The following is a 16,528-nucleotide window of genomic DNA, read 5'->3' on the forward strand; positions in this document are numbered from 1 at the left end:
AAAATAAAAAAATACAATATTTTTTAATTTCGATTTAAAGCTTTCGTGACTGCAGGGGTTCATCGTCTTGGTTCTTTCGGTAAAGTCACGTAGAAGAGAAATAATAAAATAATAAAAATAAAACAATAAAATACAGTTCTCACGACGTTTCAAGGCGCCCCTTCCCCCCTCCAACCCAGCAGCTTAAATATACGCTGCCAAGCATGGTGGTGCCCATTCAGACACTGTCTTTCCGACAGACCTGTTCTTCACCTGACGACGGCTGCTTGCGTTGTGGCCGAAACGTCGTGAGAATTATTTTATAAAAAATATTGTTGTTTTAAACATCATTCACAATAAATCTTGATGTAAAGCTTTCGTGACTGCAGGGATTCATATTCTTGGTTTTTTTGGTAAAGTCACGTAAAAGGGAAATAATAAAATAATATTAATATAAAACAATAAAAAATTCTCACGACATTTCGACTGCAACACAAGCAATCGTCATCAGGTGTGAAATCCACAACAATTTTTTTTTAAAATAATATTATTTTATTATTTCCCTTCTACGTGACTTTACCGAACGAACCAAGAAGAGCACAAATGCTGTTCGTGAATTCCACCCAGCTCACCGCATGCCAAACCCCGACTACGCCCGGTATTTATGGCTCTTCCGTTGTCAATTAATTAGGGCCGCGTGTGTGCCAACGTTTCGCACATTCGCAATTAACTCGAGTATTCATTCAGACTTTCATCCCTTCTTCTATTTTTAAACACGAATCGTGCGGCGATGCCGTCACAGACAACGCGACTCCCACGTTAATACGTCATGTGGCCTTGTTGTGTTTTTTTTGTCTGCAAGCCGCGCGCGTGAACTGTTGTCAAATTGCTGCGATCGTAGTGCTTTAAATACATGCGGCGATTGGGATGTTAACCTTCTTATTCAAACTTGTACCATCTTCACTGTGAAGAACAATGGTCCAGTTTTTCAGTTTTTTCATAATATAGTTTTTTTATGGTTAGATCGCGTAAATATAAATGTGCCGTTAAACCCGACACCACCCGACAAAGACGATTAGTAAGGTTCGTCACGTAAACAGAACATGCCAATTATGTACGAATTGGTATATTCTGTACGAAATGGCCGGTTCTGTACGAATTGGCATGTTCTGTTTACGTGATAACCTTTACTGATTGGCTGTGTCGGGTGGTGGCGGGTTTAACAACACATTTATATTTACGAATAAAAACATGGATATTGGTCGCGAACGCCTACGTGTTCAACGGTCGAATTGTTTCGATTTAAAGCTTTCGTGACTGCAGGGATTCATCTTCTTGGTTCTTTCTGTAAAGTCACGTAGAATGGAAACAATAAAAATAATAACGCAAGTAGTCGAAACGTCGTGAGAATTATTTTATTATGTTTTATTTTATTATTTTTATTGTTTCCATTCTACGTGACTTTACCGAAAGAACCAAGAAGGTCGAATTGTTGTTATTTATTTTTGAAACACCGAAAGCAAACGCGACGACCGTCCATTGGTGGATGAAGACGTCACATTGACACTAAGGTCATGGCGGGCTGGCGGGGGGGGGGGGGTTAACCATACTTCACCACGCTAGCAAGTGCGGGCTGGTGGGGCAAGGGGGGGGGGGTGCAGCAACATTTCCGATATTATTTACCACCGAGGTGAGCCGTGGCAAGAATCTAACTTACACGTGTATATTAGTGTGTAGTGTAGTGTATAGTGTAGTGTATAGTGTAGTGTATAGTAGTGTATAGTGTAATGTATAGTAGTGTAGTGTATAGTGTAGTGTATAGTGTAGTGTATAGTTAGTGTATAGTGTAGTGTATAGTGGTGTAGTGTATAGTGTAGTGTATCTAACTTACACGTGGCTGCTGAAGACCCCGGCACCGGCCTGGGACGCGCTGCTAGTGGGACGATGTCGCTCCGCTGTGTATAGTATAATGTATAGTAGTGTATAGTAGTGTATAGTGTATGGTAGTGTATAGTGTATAGTAGTGTATAGTGTATAGTAGTGTAGTGTATAGTGTAGTGTATAGTGTAGTGTATAGTAGTGTAGAGTAGTGTAATGTATAGTAGTGTACAGTTTAGTAGTGTTAAGTGTAGTACTGTATAGTAGTGTATAGTGTAGTGTATAGTAGTGTATAGTGTAGTGTATAGTGTAGTGTATAGTAGTGTATAGTAGTGTATAGTGTAGTATAGTAGTGTATAGTGTAGTGTATAGAAGTATATAGTGTAGTGTATAGTAGTGTATAGTGTAGTGTATAGTAGTGTATAGTGTAGTGTATAGTAGTGTAGTGTATAGTGTAGTGTATAGTGTAGTGTATATTAGTGTGTAGTGTAGTGTAGAGTAATGTATAGTATTGTAGTGTAGTGTATAGTGTAGTGTATATTAGTGTGTAGTGTAGTGTGTAGTGTATAGTGTAGTGTATAGTGTAGTAGTGTAGTGTATAGTGTAGTGTATAGTGTAGTAGTGTATAGTGTAGTAGTGTATAGTGTAGTGTATAGTGTAGTAGTGTAGTGTATAGTGGTGTGTAGTGTAGTGTATAGTGTAGTGTATAGTGTAGTGTATATTAGTGTGTAGTGTAGTGTAGAGTAATGTATAGTATTGTAGTGTAGTGTATAGTGTAGTGTATAGTAGTGTAGTGCTGGAGTCTGTCGCCAGGGAGAGGGAGGTGTGGACCGCCACTACTCAACACGCTGCTGCTGCCACGACCCTCACCAGGACAAGCGGACTGAGAAACGAACGAACGAGGAATATATATTCATACTGGAGGAATCCGACGAGCTATAAAGCTCTTTCACCAGATGTCCAGTTGGGGTGGGTCGGAACGTTACAATAATATAGTTCACAGTGCAGTGCGCTCAGCAAAATATGCTTAATCGGGAATACTCAATTGATTCTAGATTTGAAGCTTTCGTGACTGCAAGGATTCATACTCTTAGTTCTTTCGGTAAAGTCACGTAGGTAAAAAAATGAAATTAAAATTAATAAAAATAAAACAATAAAATAATTTTATTGTTTTATTAATTTAAATTTCATTTTTTTTACCTACGTGACTTTACCGAAAGAACTAAGAGTATACTACTCAATTGCACACTATTATTATAACTCTGTGGAGTATCCAAATGTGTAAAATGTACATTACATATACCGCGGATTGTCTGTGCCTACACGTAGTCGTGATGATTTAGTATTCCTGAAGAACTCCGCGTGGCAAATTATCTTCACATTACAAACGCCGCTTTAGCATATTTAGCCGGGAGTCAAGAGGATTTCCTTGCACGTGATGTCGTCAACTGCGTCGTCTGTAGTGACAGGCTTGAGTTATCAATTTGTTGGATTTTTATATTAGACAGTAGACATTCGCAGTACCTGTACTGTTTCTGCATATTGCAATCCACATTGTACGATACACACATACATAAATATCAATGTTGAATAATCTCTTTCGGTCCATGACTTAATTTCAACCGGTAATAAAAGCCTTGTTGGGCAGGACACGGCCGTTAGAATGGAAGAGGTCCCAGAGTCAAGAGTCATGGCAGCCAAGACATGGATGGAATGCATCCGAGATTCATGTCCATCGAGGAGATGGAGTGATGGAATCAGTCCGTGTGGGCTATTACACGAAGGTTCCTGAGAAAGGATAAAGGCTTGGGGAGGGGGGTGGTGGGGGTTCCAATCCAGCGGTGGATTGATCATGGACGACGACAATGATACCATCTAATACTAACCATCTATACGACCAATTTTCATAATTCTGGCAAAACTGCCCGATGATGCTGGATGTAATTACCAGCGAAATGTCAAAGCACTCGAATTATAAATGTTGTGGAATTACTCTCCAACACACCGGTGGTGGACTGAAGTAGAAAGCAATTGGCCACGTTTTGTTTACGTGACAGACATTACTAATTGGCTGTGTCGGGTGGTGGCGGGTTAACGACACAATTATACTTACACGATCTAACCCAAAAAAAAACAATTTATTATGAATATCTAGTACCATTATTCGCTACGTTGTATTAACATAAATGTTGTAGTTGTTGTTGAACAATTACGAATACACCCCATAGCTGTCTGACTCATTTATCTACCCTCTTTAACCCGGTTTAATAAATTTCACTCACACATAAGTCATCACCCACATTGGTATGCAGTGAGGACGTCGCCTCAAGCTTCGTCTGGTGCATTGCAATTAAAATTCTGTTTTTATGTCATATAGGTTACACAGTTAGACTTCATTATTTCGCAGTCGTTTTGGTTCGTACGTACGTACGCACGCGCGTATGTGTTTATGACGGCTCGCTGTGTATTCCCAACACTATCTGGGTTACACGCAATCTGCGCGCACTAAACATTTTTTTTTTTTTACACTCGATGCTTCGTGCACGTTTTTGTTGTTGTCTTTCCTCAATCATTGTGCCCGCAAAGGAATCCACTTGTCTTGCCAGTCGACCATACAGCCCACCTACTAAATGCGAATGAATATTTTAGCACCCACGTCTCACGCGCGTTATGAGGCCAACATGCTCGCCCTCCGCAACACGATTTCACACTCGCACCCTCGCACACACGTACAAAGACAAAGACCCCCCCCACCCACAGCCCTTAGCAGACTGTTGGGACAAGTGCTGTTAGCGAGTAGCACCTATGAATCCCGGAACGGCACACAGAGGGGTGAGCGGCCAGCACCACGCCAGGCCGCCTTTGTCTCCCGAGTGTTAATATTTACACACCGCACCAGGTTCTCATTTTAGGCTGAATCGACCTAGGGGAGGCACAGGACCTGTTCAGATAATCGTCACTGGTGTTGGCCGTGAGCGGGAATGGACCTCGCGTCGCCGGGTTCATAGCGCGGCGCGCTGACCGTTACGCTACCGCTCCCCACACGTACACACACACGTACACACACGTACACACACACGTACACACGTACACACGTACACACACGTACAACCTCCTCCCTCCATCCCACTTCCCTGGGTCTCTCCCGTGGACCCCAGCCCCACGTCCGCCACAGCTCGAACGGACTCCAGTCTCCTCCCACGCCGTGATCTCACCGATTCCTCCCCCCCCCCCACAATCCCCAGTCACACATACACAGTCACACACACACAGTCACACACACACGCGCGCGCGCTCACACACCATCCATATTCCTCTCCAGCTTCACTCCCCCTCCGGAGATCCGTCGCAACGTTTTCTGACAACGGGCTATCCTTACGGCAGCAGAGCTGGCTTAGCCGGTCAGCTGCGATCACGCTCGCAAAGGTAGCACGAGGAAGACACGCGCGGACGCAACACGCGGAGGGCACGCGCGCACGCGGAGAAGACTCGCTCAAAAAAAATCCGCGTGCAGGAATAACACGCACGAAAAAGAGCCGCTGTCCACAACGATTGCTTAGAACGGACTACAAACGCACTTGGAATCGCACTGAGCTCTCGTCCGTGAGTTACGCAGAAGCGCGCGTTCACACTCGGCAGAGTCGCTCGCGAATAGGCGAAAGAAGAGCCACGATCAACGCAGACGAAGGAGAAATAGAAAGAGATAAATAGCAAAAAAGAAAGAAACGCGCGCGTCTCTGGCTGGCGCGTTGATGGCCGGCCGCTGCTGCTAACGCTTGGCTATCTGGCCGCGCGCCGCAAGAGATCGAGCGAGCGAGCGAGGATGTAACGCAACTCCAAGTGGCCAACGACGCGCGCCGCACACTGATGACCCGCTGAAGCGGACCCCGCACGCGCGCAACAGTCGGCGGTGATGTTGTCGCCGCCGCCGCTGCTGCAACATCTCGCTCGACGATGCTGGCAGCAACAGCGGCGAGGCAATCGAGAGCAGCAGCAACAGCAGCAGGTCGCAGCAGTCCCGCGCCGCCAGCATGAACGCCAGGAGCCACTTTCGCGCATCTCTCGCCGTGTTCCTCAACTTCGTGGCGTTGCTGTTCTCCTCCACGGCTTTCGTGACCACCTACTGGTGCGAGGGCACGCAGAGGGTGCCCAAGCCGCCGTGCGGTCCCAAGACGCGGCCCGGCCCGCAGACGGCGGCGGCGGCTGCTTGCCTGCGGGCGAACAGCAGCGGCGGTGTCGCTGCTGATGGGAGTCGCAGCGGCGGCGGCGGAGCCGTGTACAGCTGGGAGACCGGCGATGACAAGTTCGTGTTGCGCTACTTCCACACCGGACTCTGGTACTCGTGCGAGCAGAACATCACCGGCACGGGTGAGCTGTGGGCACGCAACACCGCACGGTGGCACGAGTTTCTCTCTCGCCCTTTTGTCGCGATATGTAAAGACAATGAGCGAGCCCCCCCCCCCCCCATTTAGCATTGTGGGCAGACTGTTGGGGCAAGTGGCTGTTAGCGAGCCGCTATGAGGGCCGGCACGGCACACGAGGGGGTGGGTGGCCAGTACCACGCCTGGCCCCCTTTGTTTCCCCAGTGGCGATGTTTACAGACCGCACCAGGTACTCATTTGAGGCTGAATCGACCTAGGGGAGGTGCAGATAATCGTCACCGGTGTTGACTGTGAGCGGGAATCGATCTCGGGTCGCTGGGGTCTTAGCGCAGCGCGCTAACCACTGCGCCACCGCTCCCCACATCACATTATCACGGTACACACACACACGTAGGAATATGCAGCCCTCCGATGTGTGTTCGGGTTGTTACGTTCATGATGATAATGGTGTCCGGCGTTTCGTTCCACGTGCTGGGAGCTTCTTTAGTGTTTCTTTTGTATTCCTGATGTCAGACGGTTAGCTCAAATCGCTGAGCTTTTCCACTGAGTTCTTCAGAGAAGTACACAATTCGACAGTAATGCCAAACAACAACACGTGGTACAACCCATAACACATCTGAGCGCTGTAAATATACGCAGCATAGCCAGCAGTATCACCACACATCTGGGTTATGCTCTCAAGAGGGTTGGAGCGATGGCACAGCAGTTAGCGCAACCGTACGATGCGTTTGGCAACTGTGGGGAGTTCAATTGGCAGCCAGAGCTAACGTCATTGGCGCGTAAATATCAGAACGAGTCCCAGGGCTATGTCACCACTAAACCGTAGTGATCGATTTGGCGAAGTATGGTAAAATAAAAAAAACCCATGACCGAAATAATGAGGGACAGGATTTTATGCGGCAGCGGATAAACAAATGACCTGGAAACATTTGTACTTATGATTGATTATGTTTACGCTCGCAAGATGAACTTCTGTTTCGATATAAATAATACACAAAAATACGTAACTAGATCTCTACGCTCACACAAAACAAATTCAGCGTGTCCATCAAGGTGTGATCCATTATTAAAGAAGAATGATAGACATAGCTTTTGAACTGCGCCATTGAAATATCAGCAATACATTCCACGTATAAATCTACTGCTGGATTGAAGCATGCCCTTTGCATTTCTAAGGTGTTTTATTATGCCGAAGATCTCGAGTGGTCTGCAACAGCAGCGCGTGACAGAATCATTGGAAACAATCATAGGCGAGACGCTCGCTATAGGTGTGTCGCAGGCGCCATGTGCACCGAGGGTTATTGGGGTGAAACCCGTGAAATACAATATTCACACCATCTACCAGGGTTGCGGGTGTATGGCTTTATCTACCAAACTTAATTGTAGGTTATTTATAATGCGTGAATAATATGTCCATAGCTTTATGGACCGTTTTTTTCACTTTCAGTTCGTTTATTAGATTTTGAAACCAACGTTCATTCAGCAGCAGTTGAAAGAATGAGCCTGTTTCGATATTTAGGCTCTCATCAGTAGTCAGGCGTTATTGACAATATTACTCCAACTTATTTTGCAAACGGTAGTGGGCGTGACCTTCTTTTCAAGGGCTTTAACGTCACACTCTACGAGAGGCGGGCGACTCAAAGCAATGCAGAGTTGTCGTCTCACCCCTTGCCCCGTGAGTGAAATCAATCGACCTACAGATTGCGAAACTTTGTTGACAAATGTTTATTTCTACGCATTATCGCTGTGATCGCCTCTAACGGCTGCCACCATTCTCATTGTCTGGGAAAAAAACTCTGAAATTCACTCCGCATGTCCAAAATGTATTGACTGGATATCAACATTTCACGTAATCATCATCGTCACCAATGATATTTTGGGAGAGGGGTTTGGTTTTGCTTGAGTTGTAACTCCAGATTTGATTAAAACGATGCGTCATACTTGCGTCTACTATGTATAACTGTAGCTTAACATAGTTGTGCATAGGTTGAGTACCAATGACATCTGGAGTTTTTCACCGGATGAAGCAAGCACGTTGACCTCAAATCCGCGTAACAAATTATAATAAACTTAAACCATCAAACATTATTGACAAACCAATGCCAAAATATTTTTTTTGCAAAACCCATTAATTTCGCCTGGCATGTGTTACATTGCCGAAACGCCAGCACATTAGTGTACACGAATCACACCCCATATTACAGGCTATATAATCGTAGGAATTGTTGAACACGGGAACATAAAATTGAGCGAGTGTACGCATCCACACCCCTGCTGAAGGTGTATTGATTCTGGACACCGTGAAATGTAGAAGCAATAGGCCACCTGGGGCCAATTACATTTTTCTCCATTGGCCTATTTGTGACACTGCTGAACATTTTGACCGAGAGAGGGAGGGAACTAATCTGTGGTAAGGGACCCTGGACACTAACCGGTGCCGTTCCACTTTTATTAATATATCTGGCATTTTGATTATACACATTCTGCCCATCTCTCACCACGGCATCGCCGTTCTCTAAGTGGGCCCAAACGCGACACGCAGTGCGATAAACTCTTGCCGGTTCGAGTCTAAAATGTGGACCTAAAACGTGGACCGATTGCTTAGCTCGTGGTGATTGAAGAGTTGTGGAGCCATGTAGAAACTGCGGTGCTTAATGTTTATTTGCTGACATTGTATTTGGCCGTTAGTCAAGACTGTACTAACAGGTTTGTGGTAAACAACAACATGTATGCTATATTTATGAGAGAAAAGCTTCGTGATATTTACATTCCATTGGGGATTTTTAATATAAAATAAAATTATGTTCTATGCATAAGAAGTGTTTTGCACACATTGGCTAGCTGTTATTTAAAGTATGTGCATACGCATTTCATTTCTGCATTTTCAACTTAATATAAGAAAGTAAAGTAAGAGCCACAAAACAGGTTTTTCTATTATGCATTAATAATGATGTGGAAGGCAATCCGCAGGCCGTGGTACAACAAACATACAGCCTACCCTGGCACCACCAAAAAACGCTATTTTGAGATGGAATGACAATTGGTATTTGGCTTTATTTTATCTTGTCAGAATCGCAGATGATATCAGACAAGAAATCAATGCATTTAAAACCTTTTTTCACCCTTGTTTCCTATAGACCCACACAAGGAGCATTTTCACATGTGCCTCCACACGCATAACAACCACTGCGAACACAGCTGGCAGATCTCATTCAATAACTCGTCTGAAGAGGCTTTGCCCCCCCTCCTGCAAATTACAGTCGTGAATGCTTGATCGCGCGCAGTGTTTTGACAACAATCAGTGCAAAGGCATCAATGAATAATTGTACACGCAAGGGTGAGCGACATGGGCAGCGTCAGTTCACGCTTGCAACAACTTTCAACATTTCTCTGATGTGCGTTTTATGTCTTCCAATTGAAGTTCTTTAAGCCATTATTGAACCCTAATTTATTCCCTGGATTGTTGTAAGTTTGGTCACGTTCTGCCGCGCCTCCATTCATCTCTTTTATGCCCTTTTAATACACCGAGGATCAGCCGCACACATCTGCACTTTTTTGTGTAATAAAATTATAAAAATAAAAATGTACCCTGGCATTATGTGATCTGGCACGTGACCGCGAGCATGAGAAAATGAGCTTAGTAACCTTCAGTTAAATGTTTAAATTTGGCCCAAGTCAATGCACTTTATTACCCCGATTGTGTGACAAGAATATATTTTTCTGATGGAAGTCACGGATTCGTCTTCTGTGGCCACCATGAATGCGCCGTGAATAAAAAAAAACCCCGCTGTAAAAAACCTTTTGTTTAAAAATGCAACGCTTCTTTAAGTGTTGACCATGCAGCGGAGATCACATCGTTTTTTTGTTGTTGATTGCATGCTGTTATAATTGCGGGAGTGTTAATGCACCGGCGCATAAAGAGTTCTAAAAAAATGTTTATCTACTGCAGCATCCAAGTGTACTTCACCGAGTGTCGCTTATAATTGGTAGGCTCCGTCCATGTCATGCATAAACACAATGCTTTAATGGTGCCCCATTGTGTTAGCAGGAGTTGCGAATGCCGAACGCATTATACTGCATTGTTATGCAAAATAAGAAACTGGGATGTCAAATCGGTGAGTTAGAATGCGGGCTATTGTATAACTGGTACGATTGCTACGGTTGGCCACGTAGAGTGCGAAATAAGTTTCAAGGTACAAAACACTCGGGTTCTAGGCAGGCCCAGTAGGAGAGATCAATGAAATAAGTCACCTGCTTTGGACCCCACACCATTGCACAGCTTGCTTGATAGCATCGGAAATAAATGAGTCCCACAGCGGTGATCTTTCATCTGAGGGAAGGAAAAAAGAAGTTACCGTGAGGTAGGAGGCACAAGTTGCAATAAGCAGGCATCTGGAGAAGCCACACAACGCCCGGCTCTGCAAGGAAACGCTAACAACCTCGGCATAGATAAGCCGTTTCTCAAGAATATCTGCCCATTTCAACAGCCTGCGGTATTTCTCCCCCCCCCCCCCTCACCTCATTACTGGAATCATTCCTATGTAAGGTTGTAGGCAATATGGAGATAACTTTCTGTCTTGATATACATACGTTTCTATATTTGTTAAAGTTAAAAGTGCAACCCTACCGTTGTTGACTCATGGCACTGCTGGTGGTAGGACGTGACGTAGGGGGAGGCTCTGGAGAGGCCCCTCTGGAGAGGAATTGGCATACTCTTCCACGCTGGCAAGATATCTTGAAAGAGGCCGGAGCTCCCCACACCTTAACCGACAACACGACTATCCGAAGATCAAACAAACTGCGGTGTACACACGTACTGCTGGCAGAACAGAGGCTGTAGGATTTAAGAAACGTGTCCATTGTTTCAACTGTAGCACCGGGAGATATAATTTGCGACCTCTGGATTCAAATAAAAGTATGACATCACAAAAAGTAATTTGGGGGAGTGTTTGTATGTGTGTTGAATTTCTTTTGCACCGTACGTAGCCAGCCATGCTCATCGGATGTGTGTATTAGGAGGGCAATCCTTAATCCATTCCAACATTTGTGGTGCATGGAGGAATGATAACCGTGCAGTTATTTTTCAAGTCTGGAAGTTAACGCCAGATGATGGTAAAATGACAATCACATTACTGTACACATTTAAGAATTTAGCTAGCTACACAATGGACTCAGTAGTATAACTCCTTGTTTTCAAAAACATGAAGGCACATTTGGAGTATCTGCATTGACGTACCACTTATATATTTTTTTACTTTCGTAAAAATCTGATGTGCAGTGGGCAACATCGCCTTTCTTAAGTTCAAAGTTCACCAGGCCGAGCCCCGGTCTCAACCCACCACAGCTGCGCGTTTCTTTTTGAATAACAGGACCTCCCAATAAATTTTGCGAAAATGAAATTTTTTTTTTTCCATATTTTGTGATGACAATGTCCCCATAATGTTACAATTCTCCACAAGAGGTCAGGATACGACCGCCTTGAAAACAACTTGTACCTTTTTGTGGGTTTTACTGGAATTGCTTGGTAGGGTTGTTGAAATATGCACCAATCTCATCATCAGCCAGAGTCAATCCACTGCTGGATGAAGGCCTCCCCAAACCTCTTCCATATTTCACGATCCTGCAATGCAGTAATCCATCTAACACCCTGCACACGGGACGATTCCATTGCTCCATCTCCCCTTCTTGGACATCCTCTCAAACGCGTTCCATTCCTTGGCTGCCACTCCATCATGACTCTTGACCATCACTCATCAAACTTTTTAGCGATGTGTCGTGCCGAAACCATCTTACTATTCTTAACCATGTGAATGATGTTATTTTATGTGTTCCTGTTCATGCCTCTCAATGCGATTTAGAGCATGAACAGCTTTTGGTTTTGTTCCATATTTTTTTGTTAACGTATTTCTTTCTGGGCCATATTTTATGAAAGGCACTACACGCAGATTAATACCTTGTTCTTTCGGCACATTCGCACGTTTCATTTTATTTTAAAATTCAGGGTTTCTAAAGCACTCCAACCTGCTCTTGCCTGCGTCTACATTAAATCATTTTGATTCTGATGCACCTTCAATATCTGCCCTACGTACACATATTACGTCCTACGTGCACATTCTGCCGTGTTTCCAGTTGTGGCTCACCACACGAATATTTTTATTTTTACTCGGGCAGCGATTTAAGTGTTCTCGATCTCAAAATTAGCTGGGGGTGGGGGATTAAACAGTAAAAAAGGAAGATCAAAGGATGTCTGCATGAATTGAGCATTTTTTAATCATAGCCCACGAGATACGAGAATATTCCAATGCATGCTGATATGTTGGTGCGTGTGTGAGAACATAATTGCACAAAGCAAAGGGGGGGGGGGGGGGGGGCTTGTTCCACGCCGCCTTTCACAACTGAACTTTCCAAACCACACACTCCAGTCAACAAGCGCAGGCTTTTACAGAGGGCAGTATTGACGATGGTCAACGGACCCCTCCCCCTCCCCCAGCAATGCGCTCACTGTCCAATACATTATCGCCACCGGGCGATAGGACAGAGCCACTCACGAGTCTGCAGTTGTTTATTCCGAGATAAAGGGGATGCCGGTGGCACTGTGGGAGAGGGCATTTTAGCATCGCGGACAACTGAGAAATGTTTCTTGTTGTGCGTCACTGCTGTGAATAGAGAGGCTTCACGCACAGAGTGTGGAGGAGTCAAATCCCTCCTTGCAGTGGCCTTTTTAACTTTCAGGTCGTCTAACCCACAGCGGGGTTTGGCTATAAACAGAGGCGTTTGACCTTCAAACCACAATGCTACGGGGGAAGGGTCATCTTCAAAGTTATACCGTAGCAGACTCAAATTCGGCTTCTCAAGCGCATAAATTGTTGGAAGACTTAAGACGCGGCCACGATGGCATTTGGTGGGTCACGTGTTTTGGGGCGGCGAGAGCGGCGGGTGGACACAAGCCGCCCCCCCCCCGCTCCCTGCGTATGTCAAACGAATGTTTACGTCGGCGAGGAGGGTCAAGGACATGGGGCTTTTAACCCGAAATAAGAAATTGACTTAATATTTGATAGATGGCCAGGATCCTCGGCATTAATCCTTCGGCGGAGGCAAATTACACAGGTGTCTGCACCGTGCCATGTTTGAGCGCACGAGACACTCCGGCCGTTGGGAGTTTTTTCTTTCTCCACAAGGCGCACGCGATTTATGTGACATGAGCAATGATTTGAGCATCCTCACTCGGAAGCACCTGATCGCACTTCTGCTCGCACGCACGTGAGTGCAAGTTGCGTATATTTGCAACGGGCGGGGGAATGGAGTATCTGCTAGAGGCCCACCGAGCTAAATTGGGGAGAAAATCACGTCAGTCATAGTCTACTCACTTTACATTTTTATTTGCATAAAATAAAGAGAATTGCAGTGGAAAGAATATGGCCATGAAACTGAATTCGTTCACATGTTGCAACTCAGCTCAGTTAGTGCCTATAGACTACAGATAACACAAATCTGAATAACCAATTTGCTTTTGGATAAATAATTACAAACTTGAATTAATTTGCAGACTGTCGAATGCAATTCATACTAATGAAATGTTTATATAAACCAAAAGTAGCAAGCAAGATTGTATTATTGTATTATAAGCATGTGAGCAGTTGTGATTGTAATTTCAATAGAAAAAATATGCTGTGTCGTGAATGCAGGGTAATTCACGTTGTGCCCTTTGATTTATTTGTACGAGAATTGCAATGCACTTATTTAATTGGCTGGGGGCATTTATAACATTAATTTGATTTATGTTAAGAAATCTGCGTGTTGTATTACAATTGCAGCAGCGAGCAATTTTATTACATTTTTCCACGCAAGAAAACAGCATTTAATTACTCTGTGGCATAGTTATTTTTTTACTTTTGTAAACGTTAACAAAGCATAATTGTCAAGCACTTCAGTGCTTTTATAGTTACATTTATCGTAAAAAATAGGCATGAGAAACATTTTAATAATGAAATAAGTACCACCGTTTTTCAATCCACTGCTGGATCAAAGTATTTATAATAATACTTTCATTTTATATCGCGTTATTCATGCTAATAGCATCCGATAACTGTATAACCTTTCAATATAGAGCGTGGGTACTTCCACTTCTTCCAAGACATCAGGCCAGTGTGGAAGAGTAGGCCAAATACCCTCTCGTGGGGCACTCTAGATCTCCTTCAAGTGGATGATGCCTTTCCGCCAGCAGTGGAATGAGCGATCAATTGAAGGACTGCGCCTTTACCTTTTTGGTATTTGACAAAAACAATTCATTTTCGATTTAAAGCTTTCGTGACTGCAGGGATTCATCTTCTTGGTTCTTTCGGTAAAGTCACGTAGAAGGGAAGTAATAAAATAATAAAAATAAAACATAATAAAATAATTCTCACAGTGAGAATTATTTTATTATGTTTTATAATAAAAATAAAACATAATAAAATAATTATGTTTTATAATACAAATAAAACATAATAAATAATTCTCACAGTGAGAATTATTTTATTATGTTTTATTTTTATTATTTTATTACTTCCCTTCTACGTGACTTTACCGAAAGAACCAAGAAGAAAAAACAATTCTGCCATTAAGCAGTCTCAAAATATGTCACAGATAAAGCAACATAAGCACCGTTAGGAATTCATAATTGAAATGTGCCCTTATGCGTTTCTTTCAATGGACCGTGTTTGTGTGCTCTCGCGGACTGCACTCATTATCGTGACCTCTGCGTCTGTCCAGGTCACTGGGATAGTTGCCGACACTTCACCATCACTCCAGCCATTATGCCTATTTATGTGTTTTTTTATTTGCATCTACTGGATATTGTTTTCCTCTCAACTTAATCAGCTGGTTACCATTTAAACACTTAAAAATAACTATTTTAGTCATAGGTATTTACCCTTTTATCTGGCACCAAAACTGACACGTTTATACAAGGGATCATGTTTGCAATAACCACAACACAATGAGTCAAAATGCAAACAAAAAGAGACAACTCTGATAATGATATGCACTGCCCTTGAAATTGATTGGTCCACACCCGAGACGGCTTTTCTTAGAGCCCAGTCTCCACTGATGTTGGACCAGATGACGCCAAAAGGCATACAACTCAAAAACAGCGCACTATCAGAGTATTGAGAGCTCGGGGTAAGCATTTACATTATGAGACCTCCTTTGCCAGTAGCAACTAGTTTCTACATGTTAACCGAGAGGACTTATTGTCCGAGTGCGTTTACATTCGCCACCCTGGTATTTCGCGTCAGGTGAAACACAGCAATGTCGATGCCGCTGAATGTATATACAGTACGTGATCGTCTTGTCATCCTGTGGATGGGTTGTTTACCACCACTGCCACTTGGCACCGCAACCGCTCGTTCAAGAGTCCCACCAGAAATGAGAGGCATGCAATGCTCACATTTGAGCACGAAGAGAAGTGAACAAGTGTTTGTAAACAAGGGTCCATTCATGCAAATTTCATGGCGACATTCGATTCTGCGAGTATCTCTGCTCATTCCGAATGGGAATGAGCTCTTCAAAATTAACATTTGCACAATACAACGAGGCACCACGCCACGTTGGTGCACATCCTGCTTGTCTATGAACAGTGTGCGTTTTTCCTCACGGTTGACCGTTTATCTACCAAACAACGGAAATATTTTAAACCTTCCTTCAGAAATAGCAGGAAAAATGCAGATGCCCCGGAGAGGAAACGATTGTCACAGTGAGTTTTGTTCGTGCCCTCCGTGTGTACACATATATATATACACACTGTAGTATAGACTAATTACTACACGCACTCGTGCGTACGAAAAGACACGTGATGGGACACCTCCCAACATATTTTTCACAACGACTAGCACTTCAAAGCATTACCGGGGCCCATTATGCCTTTACAAATGTACCACAGCAATGGCCGACCTAAAACTACTATAATCATCATCATCATTACGGTTTGAATGGAGAGGAAAAAAACCCAGACGCATTTGAACGCAGCCCGTAGGAACCACCACGGAATCATTCCAGTCGGATGCTTCAGGGCACTTTCGACATTACCAGCTAGGTAAGTGCATTACAAACAATACTGGCTTAATTCCATACGATTTATGGACGATATCATTAAGATGGAAGCGGATGGGGGGGGGGGGGTTAAACTTTATTTCCAAGCAACAAGGAGGATGGATTTGTCTTTCAGCATGACTTATAAGCTATAACCTTGTTGTAACAGCTCTCTCGCTGGTTCAGCAGTTCCACTGCTGGATTATATTTTTTTCCGCCTG

At 43.9% G+C, this 16,528-nt stretch overlaps 1 protein-coding gene across 1 annotated transcript in view; it reads left to right on the plus strand.

The window, feature by feature from the left end:
- The first annotated feature begins 5,125 nt into the window (after window positions 1-5,125).
- LOC133353522 (germ cell-specific gene 1-like protein) overlaps window positions 5,126-16,528 on the plus strand; it is a 71,215-nt gene continuing 59,812 nt past the window's right edge. Inside the window, exon 1 of the mRNA XM_061569827.1 lies at window positions 5,126-6,225. Within this exon, the coding sequence (XP_061425811.1) occupies window positions 5,889-6,225 (337 nt within the window). The 5' untranslated portion in view covers window positions 5,126-5,888. The remainder of the gene's footprint in view (window positions 6,226-16,528) is intronic.

The sequence above is a fragment of the Lethenteron reissneri genome, chromosome 44, assembly GCF_015708825.2.
Source record: "Lethenteron reissneri isolate LAM-NWPU_2019-01 chromosome 44, ASM1570882v1, whole genome shotgun sequence".
Taxonomy (NCBI): domain Eukaryota; kingdom Metazoa; phylum Chordata; class Hyperoartia; order Petromyzontiformes; family Petromyzontidae; genus Lethenteron; species Lethenteron reissneri.